The following is a 15,613-nucleotide window of genomic DNA, read 5'->3' on the forward strand; positions in this document are numbered from 1 at the left end:
CAACGAGTATATGTTAAATGTTATAAATTTATGCAATTTATTATTAAAGTATTATTTTAAATAAAACAAAAGAAAACAAAAGCAATGCATGGTTAATCCAACCACTCCATGAACTTACAAAATCAGGTAGCCGAAGAAGAGCGAAACACCAGTGGCACCACCTTTCTCAGCGTCCGCGATAATGTACTATCACTGAGTCACTGCCAAAAAACTGAGCCGAACGCAAATCGTAATGCTGCCATACCTTATCTGTTCGTCTAGCGAAATGCTCGCGCGATAACGCAAGCAAAATGCGGTCGCAACGCTCAACCAGGGAGTCGATGCTTTTAATTGCGTTTAGTTATTCGCTAGGAATTGAATATGTCTGGCGAGCGAGCGCACCACAGACAGCGACGGAATAGCTCAAGTATGAGCACGGACTCCGCCAACGACTCCCGTTCCTCGTCCCCTGGCAACAAAGTGCGATTGTCACAAAGAAAAAGACGAGGGCGCTCAACAAATCGTACTGCCAGCGAGAGCAGCACGCAAATGAAGGGCTGGCTACTAAAGTGGACAAATTATGTGAAGGGCTATCAGAGACGCTGGTTTGTGCTCTCGAACGGTGTGCTTAGCTACTACCTCGATCAGTCTGAAGTCCATCAAGCTGCGCGCGGCTCGATAACGCTCAAGGCAGCCGTAATCGAACACGTGGATCCGTGCACATTTGCCATTACGGATGGCAGCAACCTGCAGAGCTTTCGCATCAGGGCTGAAACTGAGGTGGAACGAGAAACGTGGATAACATCATTGGAGCTGGCCAAGTGCTCAAAAATGCAAACTATTGATAAAGTTAATTCAGTTTCTACTGATGTCCAAATGATCAGATGTCGGCGCACCCGTGTGCCGGACAAACCGAACTACCCGCTCAGCCTTTGGACGCTCATGAAGAACTGCATTGGCAAGGATCTCTCGAAAATACCCATGCCCATTAATTTCAACGAGCCAATATCGATGCTGCAGCGCCTCGTCGAGGACTATGAGTACTCCGATGTGCTAGACATCGCCGCCAGCTGTAGCGACGAGTGCGAACAGCTGGCCTATTTGGCAGCCTTCACAGTCTCTGCATATGCCACAGCTGAGAGCCGGATAAACAAACCTTTTAATCCGCTCCTGGGAGAGACCTACGAATGCGATCGCACTGACGATTTGGGCTGGCGCTGTCTCACCGAGCAAGTGTCGCATCATCCGCCAATTACCGCTTTACATTGTGAAAGTAAAGAATGGATAAGTTGGCAAGAATTCTCGCTGACGAGCAAGTTTCGAGGCAAATATTTGCAGGTGAGTGATTGAAGCAGTTGATTCATCTCAGTTAGTCAGCCATTGTTTCTTAATGGATTAGGTAAATCCAGTTGGCGGTGCCTACGTCTCTTTCCCCACCACAGGGCGGCGTTATTTCTATCGCCGTGTGACGACTACTGTGAATAATATAATCGTAGGTAAGCTGTGGGTGGATCTGGAGGGTCAATTAGAGATCGTTGGCAGCAATGCAGCAAAGGGTTTCAAATGCATCCTCAACTATATACCGTACTCATATTTTGGCCGTGAGCTGCAGCGCAGCATCAAAGGCGTGGTGCTCAATCGCAACAACGAGGCCAAATGGCTGTTGCGTGGCACGTGGAATGACAAAATCGAAATAGCTCCTGTGCTGCACACCAGTGGGCCGACAAAGAATCCCAACTACACGGCTGGCGCGTACAAGGTGGCCTGGCAGCGACGCCCAGCTGCACCCGATTCGGACAGGTACTACAACTTGCCCGTGTTTGCCTGCCAGCTGAACGAGCCGGAGGAGGGCGTTGCGCCCACGGATTCGCGTCTTCGACCCGATCAGCGTTACATGGAGGAAGGCGCGTGGGACGAAGCCAATCGAGAGAAATTGCGGCTCGAGGAGAAACAGCGAGCGGTACGAAAACAGCAGGAGCAAAAGGAAAAGCAAGCGATCGCAGAAGGGCGATCCTATCCAGCATACGAGCCCATGTGGTTCAAGCGGGAGCGAGTAGAGGGTGGCACTCAATTTATGCATGTCTCTAAGAATACATATTGGCAGGCCAAGGAAGCCCAAGACTGGAGCGGTTGTCCGAATATTTTTTAACAGCTGCGTTGTAAAGTAAATATCATCAATACGAAATCGAGCCGCAATATCTAATCTTTGACCAAAAAGGTAGCTGACTTTTGTTGTCTTCCGCTATAAAAAGACATGAGCAATCCAACGATAAATGTTATAAAATTTACTCAATTTATTAGTAAAGTATTATTTAAATAAAGAAACTGTTGCCAGACAAAATCGGTCATGAACATTGAGGTACACCTCAACATGCACGATAAGGTGTTGTTTATTGACTCGATAATCAGATAATCCAACGCGACCAACTCGCAAATCGATTTATTAATGCCAATCACTATCTAAGCTAATGGTTAACAACAGATAACGTTGAATTCTGGTCACGATGACACTTTAATTGTGCTCGGTGGTCTGCGAAGTAATGAATATGCCCAGCGATTTAAGTAGCGCCTCCACTGACGGATCGCGACCCTGAAAACGACGGAATACTTCCGCCGTAGGCACCGAGCCGCCATAGCTGAGAAATGTTTGCTTATAACGTTTACCCACTGTGGCGTAGTTTTCATCGCTGCGCTGCTCCGCAAAGCCACTCGAGATATCAGCGGCAATTAGCTTGGAATACAGATGACTAAAATGTGCGGCCGCCCAGTCGCCAGCAAATATGTCGGTCAAGGAGCAGGGATGCGCGTCCTTCTTATCTAGCGGCATACATTGATACACTGGCCAAATCTTGCGCACGACATCCAACCAAAAGGCGGTAGAGCGATGTAACTCCACATCCAAGTCAGCTAAATACAATTCCTGGCATAGTTTATGGCCAGCCAATTGTGTTTTCAGCAAACGTGTCTTCTTCGCAAGATCGGCATCAATTATTTGATCATTGGCATAGTGACCAGACAAAGTCTGCAACACTGCCGCATCGTCCAGAAAATTGCTCATCACATAGCCGGACACTTGTGAGGCATCCCACTCAATGTTGGAGAGACCTGCCAAGTCGCTATAGCCCGCCTGGGTCAGCAGATGCTGCAAGGCCGTACCGAAAGTCTTGAATACCATTTGCAAGTCATCGTAGCCCAAAAGCGTAGGCTTGTCCGGTGTCGGATCTGTAAAATTAAAGATAAGTGCGCATAGCGGAGTAAGGCCAGCTGTTTTATTGCTATTCCGTATGCCAACCATCCAGCCACTGTTGCGACCAAACTTGTGCTGTTTGGAATAGCAATCGACATAGAAGCCACCAACCGGTGTTGAACTGTTACTGGCATCGCCATCGTACACATTAAAGAACTTGACTGCCGGATGCCAGACCTCAGTCTTGGGCTGCTCTACTATACGGATATTGAATAGCTTTTCGCTCAGTGCAAACAATCCGGAGAACACACGACCCAGTGGAAAATATTCTCGCAGCTTATCTTCCAGCAGCTGATGTTCGGCTATGAGTTTTTTGCGAGCCCAGTAGCTAACATCGTACGCCTCTAGCTTGTGTTCAGCACCGTTAGCACTGGCAAACTTTTGTATCTCGTCTATCTCTACGCTCTGTGCGGGGCCTGCAAATTTTAGTAATTGGGCAAAGATTTGCTTTAGATTGTCCACACTGCCGATCATTTTGGTCTGCATGGACATGTCTGCATAGTTGGTATAGCCCAGAAGATTGGCCTGTCGCTTGCGCAAGGCACGGATTTTCTCCAGATGCGTGCTGTTTTCTAGTGCTTTATCTTGCTGCTGCGATGCCTTGAGAGCATTGGCACGCCACACATTCCACCGCTGCAGACGATCGGGACAATACTTCAGAAAGCCTTCAACAATTGGCTGTTGTAGCGTTATTTTCCAAGGGCCTTCGAGTGATTGTTTGGGATCTCGCGCCATGGCTTCCAATAATGTGTCCGGAAAGTCACGAACAAGCTGAAAATCGTTAACCACATGCGCAAATGCATGCACAGCCATATTAACCTTGTTCTTAAAGTTACCACGCTCCCGTCCCAGCTGTGTTAGCAATTCTTTGAGCCCATCCTGGCCGTCTTTGCTCAGCGCCAGGCCATTCAATTTGCCTTCAAGCAGGAATTTCTGACGCAATCGTTCTTCCGCCTCGCCCTTTTGATCCTCTTGCTGCATTAGGGCGGTATACACCGTTTTGTTACAGAACTTGGCAGCACGTGCATTGCGCGCCCGCTCGTGTATGTTCATATATGATTTTGTGGGTATCAGCGTGCTGTTACCGAGATAAAGTGCCTTAGCCACACCCCACGTGGTCTCCAATGGGGCTGTTACTGTATCAAGTTCACTGTATATATCGGCGCCTTGCAGTTTCTTCCCATTTTTTATGTCCAGCTCTAGGGCTTTCACTGATTTTTCCACAGCGGCCGCCTGCTGTCCAATGGCTCCAAGGCACATCTCGATGGTAATGTCGGTAAATGCCGGCAATCCATTTGGCATAAGCAATCCCTCGCCCAATTGACCCTCTTCTCCGATCTCAGGAACACTATGAGCGGAAAAATGTGTTTATTGAACTTGTTCCGCAACCTAGAATTCAACACTTACAGGACAATATAACCCGGCCGGCAGGTGGTAGTGTGTAAGCAACGTTGAGCGGCACTTGCAAATGCTGCATGGCGCTGACGCAATATGTGCAACATGTCTTAAATTTAAATTTAAAACTACTTATTTACAATTATGAAAAATGCGTGCGGCCAAATTTTCTGACGGCCTGCGTTTACACAACACTCACAGCTGTTCTGCTTCGTCTTCGCCGGCAGACGATATATATCGCTTACAATCACATTGGCCAGTTATGTAGCTGTTGAGCGATTCAAAAAAAAAAAAATGGGCGATGTTAATAACGATAGCAGTGACCATCTACAGATTTAATATCGATGTATAAAACACATCTCACATACATAAAAATATGGCGCCAAATGAGAAGCGTTTTCAGTTATGGTAGCGCTTTCTTGCTACTGTTGTATATTTATTTACAGATAAGGTGAATTCAAAATAATGAAAGCTAAGTATAAAATAATGTTATTTCTAAAATGCTGGTAGTTAATTAATACATATATGTATATATATATATATATATATATATATATATATAAATATATATGTATATATATATATATATATATATATATATATATATATATATATATATATATATATATATATATATAATATATGTGTATTTGGAAATAATTGTAAATATCTTAAAACTAACATCCCAGGCCTTTGTATTGACAGCCATTGTGGGTCAAAGGCATGCCATTGAGATTGCTACCAATCTCCTTTTTATTCTCCTGTTCATCTTCCGAAGTGGTCGCATTTAATCGTAATTTGACGGCAATGTCAAAATATCGCTCTATTCCATTTATGGGCTGCGCACTGATGCTGGCCAAATGTCTAAATTTATAGTGCACCCAATTTCGATAGCTTATCACAGATTGTGGAAGATTGACTATGCTGGCCAGAATTGACCCACTTGTTTTTGAGGAGTCCAGGTCAACCAGCTTTGATAATTTTAAAAAGGCTATTTCAAAGCCTTGCTTCACATCCAGTGCTCCAAACGAGCTGCGTCCAATATCATTGGTCGGCGTAATGGGATCCTCAATGGTCAGCACCGACAACCAGTTGTAATCACCGAATGTACTTTGTAGAACACACTTCTCCACGCTGCCCCCGCTACCACGCACTGAGATTCCATACTTAAAGTAGTCAAACTTGCGTCCATAAAAGTCCAGGAACTTAAGCAATAGCTTTCCCAATTTGTTGTCATTCTTGCAGATCTTAGTCTCGTTTAACGACTGTTGCTGCAGGAAGCTGATGCACATGAGTGTGACGGCATATGATGAAATACCGCCCGAGCTGTATACCTCATTTAAACCTTGCAGTAGTAGATATTGTTTCAGCACTATGACCAGTTTGGGCAGCTCTGGATACTGCTCTATAAACCGCTGCACAAGTTCTGCCGCCTTTACGCCCGACGTCGTATTGAATGAAATATCAAACTTTATTTGTGATATCAGCTCCGTAAACTTAACAACCGGCACCGAGGCCTTGTCCAGGACATTGACGTTATCCGCTACTCCTCGCGCGATCAGCGCATTTTTTAGCTCAAGCAACGGCGCGCCTTGCCAATAAAAATTGTTAACTGCAATATCGATATCGGATATGGGAAGATTTAAACCGGTGCGAAAAGAGCCGAAGACTTCAATGCAGGCATCGGGCCAAATGCTAAGTACAACACGCTCAATTCGATGCACAGCCTCCACTCGCATCATATACTCCGTGGGCGTTGATATTATGTAGTTGTAGAAATGCTCAATCTCTTGATGAAGCGCGGCTACCCCGCTGCCATATTCAAAATTTGGCAATAGCCAAGGCTCGCGCTGATCTGCGACTTTGCTCATCTTGCTTCCTTCTTGAATTGTAAACAAAAGTTGAGAGCCGTAACTCCACTCTCGTATTCTATTTTTCTATTTTTTATTCTTTTTTTCAACACTTGAAGCTTACTCTATGGAAATCTAACTATGCCGATTCGCAATTCCAATTCGTAATTTGTTGTTTTTTTTTTTTCAATTTCTCTTCAAACCGAATAACAAGAACAAGACAAATGCCAAAGCCAGCGCCGTTATACAGAGTTGCCACCCAGTTCATTTCATGCCGAAAAATTGTACTAGTTCTCTCTTCAAACCCGCTTATCATGAAATAAGTTAGACATGATGTAATTGGACTAAATAAACATAACCAATAAGCTAAATTCCGATAAGAATATTTTTTCAATAAAATATTTATGCAAAGGCATGTTGTTTAAAAACTTTTTCTTTAATTATTACTGTATGACTGTAAAAAATGAATTCACAGCAATATACACGAACCAAACTTGAAACATTACACACATTGTAGACTACAAATATAGTAACTGGCCCTTAACATCAACAATTGAACTATGCATGTGACTTGGTATTTACAGCTAAAAGAAATTTCTAAATATGCGCACCACTGCCTGTACCCAACGCGGCACAGGCCTCCGGACAATCTCACGCTCCGCTGTCGTTGACAGGTCATACAGGCGATCCGACTCGTTTTGAAGTCGCTGACTGAGCTCCTCGTTAACAGTCACCAGACACACCTGGGTCTCTAGATCACGATTGACCGAGCGCTCCCCAAAGTTTGAGGAACCGATTAACGTTAAATTGGGTAGGCGAGCCTCGGGTAAATAATACCAAAGACCCTTCGCATGGTAGGTCCAGCCGGGCTTTTCGTATTCGAAAAAGTTTACGCGATGATTTTGCTGTCGTCGCACTAAGCTTTCATAAAAACTCTTCGCAATCAGTGTATAGGCAGCGGGAATACCGCCAGCGGGTCCTTTGGCGCCCTGGAATCCATTTGCCTGCATCAGAAGAATGAAAAATATATTAAATGTAAAGATTTGTATAGTCAGCACCTACATTCGGATGAGCCATGAGTATGCTGCATTGCGCCAGGCACTTGTGCGTGATAGTGTCCATGTACTCCTGCGTGAGATTGAAGTAACCGGTGGCAAGTTTGAGACGAGAGCCGGCAATGCATTTCGATAGCAACTGTTTGGTCACCACGCTGTCATGGTGTATGCCAATCTGACCCATCTCTAGCAATGGGAAGACCCACGTGTCCGCCTGGCTGCTTTGCTCCCTGAGTTGCAATTGCCTCTGGTACGCATCCTGTACGAAATTTTTTATTCGCTCTTTAGCCAGACGAATAAATTGATCTTTGGTGCCTTCGTAAGGTAAGATACGCCAATTTCGATGCAGTTTTTCCGCCGCATCAGCGTCCACAGCTAAGCTGAACTCCTGCACGCGCTCAATAAATTGTGCATAGAAATCAGCTAACGATTTGTCCTCAATTAGAATGTAGCGATCTTGTCGATTGGTGAAGTAGTCATTGGATAAATTGGCCCCTGATATAATGACCGCATCGTCAAATAAGTACACTTTCATGTGCTGTAGTCCAAAGAGCTCGTTCCAGCGGGGTGGCGCCAATCGTTTGGTCATGCCTCGCAAGTCCGGAGTGTGGTACAACGAAAATTGCACCTGTTCACCAAACTCACGCACCAGTGGCAGGAGCATGGTCTTCGAGTTGGCCGCTCCACGTGTACCCCGTGTAAAGTCCAGGAGAACATTTAGGCGCAGTGACGATTCCGCCTTCAGGCTGTGACGCAACGTTTGCACAAAGGAGCTCTCTAGTTGACCCGTCCCCAGGTACAGGCTGGCCAATACAATGCGCTTTTTGGCTTGTGTGATGCGCTGTATCAATGTTTGATAAAAGTGCTGCGGTTCATGGATAATCTGTATCTGTTCGCCACGCAGCGGAAAGCACGGCGCCAGATTGTGTAACCAGGACAAACTTTCCAAAGCGGGTGCACCCGCAAATCCGCCACACATCAGCTGTTGGGGCGCATGTTGTAGGCAGCCCAACAGGTCGCTCTGCGTGACAGGCGACAGTTCCTGGGTGAACAGGCGGCGCAGGTACATCATTTTTAATAAGGGCTTTCTTAATCTTCGACTGCTTACGCTACTCTGGCTGTGCCAGGTCCTCTTGCAGTTTTCAACTTAATTGCGAAATTAGTTTCATTCATTGGTTGGTGGATTGAGTATTTGAATAAACTGAACTGGTTTTATGAAATCATATCAATTTTACATTTACATGCTGTTGCTGTGCTGAATATTTAAAGAAATGTATCGATATATATATTCTTATCGATTCAATGTCCCAAACAACATATAAAAATTAAGACACTGTAAGCTACCAGACTGTCTGCAAATATCAAAGATTCGGCTTCAGAATTGGGTGTATTTTAACCAATTAAGTGCAATAAATATAAGTGTAGATAAAGTATAGAAAAAAGCCTGTTATATGATCAATCTGTTTCTGTTTTAAACATCGATATTTAATACCTACTTATCGATATTTCAGTTGCACGTCACTAATACGGCCAGCGCAGCGCAACAACAAAAAGCAAGGAGAGAAGAATCAAGCAAAAGAAAAGCCAACGAAATCAACTGCGAAAATTTTGTGCCTTCCTCCAACACATAGCTCGTTCGTTATTCAAATGCTTTTAAATGTGAGCGCAAAGGATTAAAATACGGCAAATAGTTGATGAGTGCGTGTGTATGTGTGTGCATAATATCAAAATAGTCTCTACAATAGTGCAACGCAACCAGATTCGAGTGCGTGCAGCAGCAACAACACTAAAGAGAGCGAGAGCCAGCCCGAGCCGTAACTCACTTTGCTTTGGGATTTTTTGTTGCTACCTTTTCTTGCTTTTGTTTTTGCTTGAAAATTTTATAGACGAACCAAAATTTTAAGTCAGCTGGCCTGGTGTGAAAAGTGACATAAGCTATCATGTCCTGGACTGAGAAAGTGGATCCTGAGTTGATCTTCACCAAGCAAGAGCGCATTGGCAAAGGGTCTTTTGGCGAGGTCTTCAAAGGCATTGACAACAGAACGCAGCAGGTGGTGGCCATCAAGATAATTGATTTGGAGGAAGCTGAGGATGAGATTGATGACATACAACAGGAGATCATGGTACTCTCCCAGTGCGATTCGCCGTATGTAACTAAATACTATGGATCCTTTCTGAAAGGAACCAAACTATGGATCATTATGGAGTACCTGGGCGGCGGCTCTGCATTGGACTTAATGAAAGCGGGCTCCTTCGAAGAGATGCATATTGGTATCATATTGCGGGAAGTACTCAAAGGGCTCGACTATTTACACTCAGAGCGCAAGCTGCATCGTGACATCAAGGCAGCGAACGTTCTGCTCAGCGAGCTTGGCGACGTAAAACTAGCCGATTTTGGAGTGGCTGGCCAACTTACCAATACGACATCTAAGCGAAATACTTTTGTAGGTACACCGTTTTGGATGGCGCCCGAAGTTATAAAGCAATCACAGTATGATTCCAAAGCGGACATCTGGTCGCTGGGCATCACAGCCATTGAGCTTGCCAAAGGTGAGCCACCTAATTCGGAGTTGCATCCGATGCGTGTACTATTTTTAATACCGAAAAACAATCCGCCCCAATTGACTGGCAACTATACCAAGTCGTTCAAGGACTTTGTTGAGGCGTGCCTCAACAAGGATCCGGAGAATCGACCAACTGCTAAGGAGTTGCTCAAGTATCCGTTCATTAAAAAGGCTAAAAAGAATGCTTATCTAATTGACTTAATCGATCGCTTCAAAAAATGGAAACTCTCTAAAGGCGATGAGAGCGAAACTGAGTCGGAGAACTCTGATTCCGACTCGGATGCCAAGCAGAGCGGTGGCGGCGGCAGCGGTCACGACGAGCCCTGGATAATGACCGTTAAGGGGCTACACATCAATAGTGCACCGCGTGCTGGGGTCAACAGCCTTCAGCTGCAGGAGCACGAACTAACCATGCAGAAGCTTATGGCCACTACACACTCGCCCTCGGGTGGCTCCTCCGCCACCAGCAGTCAATCAGCTTCGACCAGCAGCATTAATAACAGTATTGGAGGCCAGGGCAAGGCGAGTGCAGCCAATGTAGGTAATGCGCTTACATCGGCGGCGTCGTCTGGCAGCGACTTGCCGGCAATGATCAGCAGTAACAGCAATAGTAACAACAATAATAACAACAGTAACAACAACAACTTAAACAGCAACAAACATGCCACAACAACCATGCTTAATGCGTCATTGAGTGGTGGAGGGTTAGGAGGTGGAGGTGGAGCAGGAGCAGCCGGCAATGCATCTTCGGGCGCGGGAAGGATGCTGCCGGTCAGTACATCTAATTCGGCCACTGATATAATGCAGAAACGTGCCAGCTCCAAGCCAGAGCTGCGTCAGTCGCGTTCGGTTGCCACATTGGACCAGGTGGAGGAACGTCGCGCCTCCCTGGGCTTACCACTTAGTATGGACCAGCATCATCAGCAGCAGCAGCAGCAGCAGCGTCGTAGCAACAACCGTGAATCATTCCATGCGACAAGCGCCAACAACGTGAACAACAGCAGCAACAGTGGCATGAACGCTGCCGAACATAACGATTCATTGGCTTCCAATCAATCCAATCACGGCAAGCTATCGTCCGGGCAGGGCCAGCGAATGGTATATCATACGAACAGCGCTTGTCTAAACAATTTACTCTTCCCGGTACTAAGCGACATACAGCGCAAGTACAGCAACAGCAGCAAGAATTTGCAGAGCATGCATGGCGTTGGGGTCGGCAGTGACATTGGCGATTTGAAGTCTGTGTTTGAGCTGGCCGAGCGTAGCAGTCCGGGCGTTAGCGATCTGTTCATGAAGGAGCTAATCCATATGCTGATGCCGGGCTATTCGGAGACGCGTATTAATAATATTATGGATCGCGCCATACACAATCGCAAATAGACCGTGAAACGGCCTACCCATATTCCAAAACAAAACAAACATATATATATTCTATATAAATACTATACATGTTAAATAAAACCCAACAAGCAACAACAAACAGCAGCAGTAACCAACATATTCCGACATAGTGGCCAATGGAGCAAGCAGCGTTAGACTTATGAAAAACGAAAGTTTATATATACTTATGTAGTTGTACATTACGTATTTCAACTGAGCCATGTGGCAAATGTTTATTCAACAGTTATTTAGGCATATAATATGTATTCGTTTGTTTATCTGCAATATTAATATTATTAATATAATGTAAAACATATGCAACTTTAAAATAAAACAAAATCTAAAATGCAACCTACATTTGATATACCGCGCAGTGTGGCTCTAAAAAGTGGCGGCTGATCGATTAGACGATTCTTCTGGCAGCTATTCGGCAATTATATTAAGAAATTTTTGAAATTTTATAAATGCATTGATATTTCGATACAATTTTTACTTTTGTTACTTAAATCATTGTTCAACAGAATTATAAATTGTATAGAAATTGTTCAAATTAAATTTAAAGCGCAGCATAGCATGAAGATTGTTCGATAAAAAAGTATGACAGTTGATTTTTCAATTAATATGGCAACTCTATTCGAAAAGGAAGCTAAAGTGCAAACAGTAAGGAAAATTTATTGCGGCGTTTAATTCGATTAACTGCGAAAATGTCGCAATTATTAGTAGATGAAGAAACATTGGAAACGCTAACCTATGAACGTTCCAAAATATGGGCAAACTTTCTTAAAGTAAGTCCAAAAAAATATACGATCGCCATTTAAATTTTGACGCTATCGTCATTTTCTTTCTTCTTCAGCGGTGTGAGAATATGGAAGATGGCGTGGAAATAAATATGAATAATATCGATGAGCTGTATAAAAACGAGGATGAAGAAAGTATTGTCGATATTGAAGAAGCCGTAGAAGATACTGTTGAGACAGAGGTCCACAACACAACGGCATCTATGAGCAAGGACGAACTTACTTTAATGATATGCAACAGCGATAATAAGGAGATTTTAAATCAAACGTTGCCAATCGTTCAGGAGCACGTACGTAAATGGAAAGCTGCTGGTCTAGATCGTATACTAAATACCTTCGATGAGCAGAAGATTGAACGGCATGTGGGTGATTGGTTGCGGCGCCATAACAGTGCCTATGGTGACAAGACTCTTCAGCAAATGTCGCCCACAAAACTTAGCCGCAGGCGCTACACTGCAACTGATCATGTCTACTCGCCGGATGTCAGCAACGAAAGCGAAACTGAGTCAATGCATTCTGTGGACACAGCACGCTACATACGCGCCAGTCGCAAGCGGACTGTGTCGACTGCCTCCAAGTGCAGCAGTCCCATGACAACAATCAAAATGTATCGCACGCTGCCGCGGAAGCGCGACGAGTTGCGTGCCAAATACGGCTGCGATGAGTACAATGAGGATCAGGAGCATCGACACCACATGCAGGCGCTGCGCCATCGACGTGACCAGCTGCACAGATGCAATCGTGAGCGTGGACGTGAACGTGAACTAATTTATCACACAACTCCCAGTCATTATCCGTACAGGGTTGCGGCCAGCTTTAATGGCCAGCAGCGTCGCAAGCAGCTCCGAAAGCGGCACGACAGCTCACCACATTTTCCATCATCATCCTCTAGCGAAGATGAGACTGGCCATAGCCGTTGCAACTGCAGTGCCTGCATGAGGCGTGCCTTTTCCATGACAGCGCATCCATATTATGGCTATCGCAGCTATCACATGCACAGCCTATATCATCATCAGCGACTTGAATTGGAGTCGAGAACGTCGCACAGCCTTTTTAAGCGGAGCGTGCGTCAATTGCGACGTCAGCATTCATTCGAGGATGACTTGCGTCCTCGTTTATTAGAGAGCGATTATAAGTGTTGCAACAATGATCGACTCTGCTCGAATGTGGTGCACATCGCCAATAGGTCAACAGAGGAATGGGTGGTTGAGAATGAAAGCAGTCCGGATCTTATGCAGTTAAAAACGCCGTCCAAATGTCGTTTTAAGACTATAAACTCAACGTTGAGGTCGAAATTGCAAAGAAAATGTCAGCCGATTAGTGTTCTTGCTGAACAAACTGACGAAGACAGCGAAGATATGTTGGAGGAAAACACCATTCTAGACAAGGAATATCTACCGGAAGACAAGCCTATGCGAAAAGCATTACAAAAGTTTATTAATGCGGACGTTGTGCCAAAGTCTATTACGAGTTTGTCGTCGAATAATATTACAGTGCCTGAAATAAGTAAGGAATCTGTTAAATCTAACAATATTGTCAATAATGAACCAATGGCTAAATCTAACAAAGTCAAAGGTTCTTACCAGAAACAGAAGTTATTGACGTCAGAAAAAAGAGGATCTGTATCTGAAAAAAATGTAAAGAGTAACAAGGCTACTAGCACAGTCGGTAATGCTCGCCAGAAACCTAAGAAGGGCAAGATGACTTCCAATGAATCAGATGATTCCGATGCAGATTTTAAACTAGCTGTGTCACTTTCTATGCAAACCTTTTTGAGTGAAAAAAAGAAATCGCTGCAAAGTGCTGATCCTAAATTAAGCGGAGAGACCTCTGCATCACCGTCAAATTTACCGGAACAATCAACTTTTAATGAACATAGTGTGGCCTGCAATTCTACGGCTGTGTCTATTGATGCGGAATGTGCACATTCGATGAAAAATTTGATGAAGTTACCAATAAATACGATCGCAACCACTTCACAGCAAATTTCCGATGAGCTTTCGAGCACCGATGGCGACTGCACTATTGTCACATCCACAACTGGTTGCGAGACAGCTGCTGCAGTCGCGAAGCCAACTATTAAGCTAACTAAAAAGGGTTATTTACTGTATGCACCATCAAACCGGCAGCAGAACTGCAATTCGAGCAACTTTACGCTAACCGAGGATAGTCTTAGCCCCATCATTGGACTGAGCAAGGCTCGCAAGTTTCTCAAGTATTACACGGGCTCTCGTAGCTTTGATAAGCGCTACTCGGTTTATTATCGTCCCACAGCAAAGATGGCAGATGTATTGAGTGCACGCGCCAAGTCTGTGGATTATCAATCTTCAAGCAGCAGTGGTAGCGAGTCCGATATTTTCGATCGCATTCACCGTTACGGCGATGTTTATTTGGAAAAGAATATCGAGAGCGATTGATTTTTTTAACTAGGAAAACCACCACATTCTTATATATATAGTGTTAAGAAGATAGTTGAACTGAGTCTCAACATTGAATTAATTGAAATACTTTAAATGTCCTTGAAAGCTTCTTTAATTTTCTTTTTTACAAGTTTCATTTATTATATAATTTAAAATAAGAAAATTTTTATTAATACAAATTAAAATATCAGTTTATAAAACTGAATTGAATTAAATATTTTTCTCAAGTGGAGCAAATATAGTTGCTCTTACTGTTGGTTCGTTCACATTGACTAGAGATGCTATTCTTTTAAATGATGTGACATTGTATTCGCAAGTGCCCGGCTAGCTCAGTCGGTAGAGCATGAGACTCTTAATCTCAGGGTCGTGGGTTCGAGCCCCACGTTGGGCGAATTTAAATTTTTTATTTTTTTAAATATTTTTGTCTCAAAATTTTGGCTGAAAACGAAAATGACAATGAAAAAAATTTTTAAAAACGAATTAATAAATAAGAAAAAGAAAGATCTCAGGTTCTACCGAGATTTGAACTCGGATCGCTGGATTCAAAGTCCAGAGTGCTAACCATTACACCATAGAACCGTGCTAACATGGCAGAGCTTAGTAAAATAAATTCCTAGCGGCAGTTTTGGTGGCAATAATAGTAAACATTTAAAAAAAATGTGGATTTGGACGTAATTAGTTAAGAGAAAAAAATGTAGTATACCATTTTGCAATTTTAAATATTTAAATATATTATTAAAAAACCAAAAAATTATATTTAAGGTTCTACCGAGATTTGAACTCGGATCGCTGGATTCAAAGTCCAGAGTGCTAACCATTACACCATAGAACCGGGTTGGAGGACGATTGCCAAAACATAAATTTATTCTTTTTGGCGTTAGTGCAGTGTTGCAAGGTTACGTTTTGCTGTCATTTTATTTGGTGTT

General features: G+C 43.9%; 6 protein-coding genes and 3 non-coding genes across 9 annotated transcripts; 4 read left to right on the forward strand and 5 right to left on the reverse strand.

Moving 5' to 3' along the window:
• The first annotated feature begins 301 nt into the window (after window positions 1-301).
• LOC111596178 (oxysterol-binding protein 1-like) lies at window positions 302-2,380 on the forward strand. The gene is made up of 2 exons (XM_023310281.2): window positions 302-1,317; window positions 1,379-2,380. The coding sequence occupies exons 1-2, from the start codon at window positions 361-363 to the stop codon at window positions 2,126-2,128; spliced, it is 1,707 nt and encodes a 568-aa protein (XP_023166049.1). The 5' UTR covers window positions 302-360; the 3' UTR covers window positions 2,129-2,380.
• LOC111596177 (oligopeptidase A) lies at window positions 2,254-4,849 on the reverse strand. The gene is made up of 2 exons (XM_023310280.2): window positions 4,634-4,849; window positions 2,254-4,574 (listed from the first exon to the last, which is right to left on the reverse strand). Exons 1-2 carry the CDS (start codon window positions 4,726-4,728, stop codon window positions 2,492-2,494), a joined length of 2,178 nt encoding a protein of 725 aa, XP_023166048.1. The 5' UTR covers window positions 4,729-4,849; the 3' UTR covers window positions 2,254-2,491.
• A 419-nt stretch (window positions 4,850-5,268) lies between these two features.
• On the reverse strand, window positions 5,269-6,755 carry LOC111596186 (inactive non-canonical poly(A) RNA polymerase protein Trf4-2). The gene has a single exon (XM_023310293.2). The coding sequence runs from the start codon at window positions 6,490-6,492 to the stop codon at window positions 5,299-5,301; it is 1,194 nt and encodes a 397-aa protein (XP_023166061.1). The 5' UTR covers window positions 6,493-6,755; the 3' UTR covers window positions 5,269-5,298.
• Window positions 6,756-6,985: 230 nt separating this feature from the next.
• On the reverse strand, window positions 6,986-8,942 carry LOC111596185 (CDP-diacylglycerol--glycerol-3-phosphate 3-phosphatidyltransferase, mitochondrial). The gene is made up of 2 exons (XM_023310292.2): window positions 7,534-8,942; window positions 6,986-7,475 (listed from the first exon to the last, which is right to left on the reverse strand). The coding sequence occupies exons 1-2, from the start codon at window positions 8,596-8,598 to the stop codon at window positions 7,056-7,058; spliced, it is 1,485 nt and encodes a 494-aa protein (XP_023166060.1). The 5' UTR covers window positions 8,599-8,942; the 3' UTR covers window positions 6,986-7,055.
• Window positions 8,943-9,068: 126 nt separating this feature from the next.
• LOC111596184 (serine/threonine-protein kinase svkA) lies at window positions 9,069-11,785 on the forward strand. Its single transcript, XM_023310291.2, has one exon. The coding sequence runs from the start codon at window positions 9,467-9,469 to the stop codon at window positions 11,468-11,470; it is 2,004 nt and encodes a 667-aa protein (XP_023166059.2). The 5' UTR covers window positions 9,069-9,466; the 3' UTR covers window positions 11,471-11,785.
• A 51-nt stretch (window positions 11,786-11,836) lies between these two features.
• LOC111596183 lies at window positions 11,837-14,788 on the forward strand. The gene is made up of 2 exons (XM_023310290.2): window positions 11,837-12,255; window positions 12,324-14,788. The coding sequence occupies exons 1-2, from the start codon at window positions 12,175-12,177 to the stop codon at window positions 14,682-14,684; spliced, it is 2,442 nt and encodes an 813-aa protein (XP_023166058.2). The 5' UTR covers window positions 11,837-12,174; the 3' UTR covers window positions 14,685-14,788.
• Window positions 14,789-15,005: 217 nt separating this feature from the next.
• Window positions 15,006-15,078, forward strand: Trnak-cuu. Its single transcript has one exon. It is a non-coding gene; the product is annotated as a tRNA-Lys (tRNA).
• A 116-nt stretch (window positions 15,079-15,194) lies between these two features.
• On the reverse strand, window positions 15,195-15,266 carry Trnaq-uug. Its single transcript has one exon. It is a non-coding gene; the product is annotated as a tRNA-Gln (tRNA).
• A 181-nt stretch (window positions 15,267-15,447) lies between these two features.
• Window positions 15,448-15,519, reverse strand: Trnaq-uug. Its single transcript has one exon. It is a non-coding gene; the product is annotated as a tRNA-Gln (tRNA).
• Window positions 15,520-15,613: the final 94 nt, after the last annotated feature.

This window comes from Drosophila hydei, unplaced genomic scaffold (assembly GCF_003285905.1).
Source record: "Drosophila hydei strain 15085-1641.00,03,60 unplaced genomic scaffold, DhydRS2 tig00008119-arrow-pilon, whole genome shotgun sequence".
In the NCBI taxonomy this organism is placed as follows: Eukaryota; Metazoa; Arthropoda; class Insecta; order Diptera; family Drosophilidae; genus Drosophila; species Drosophila hydei.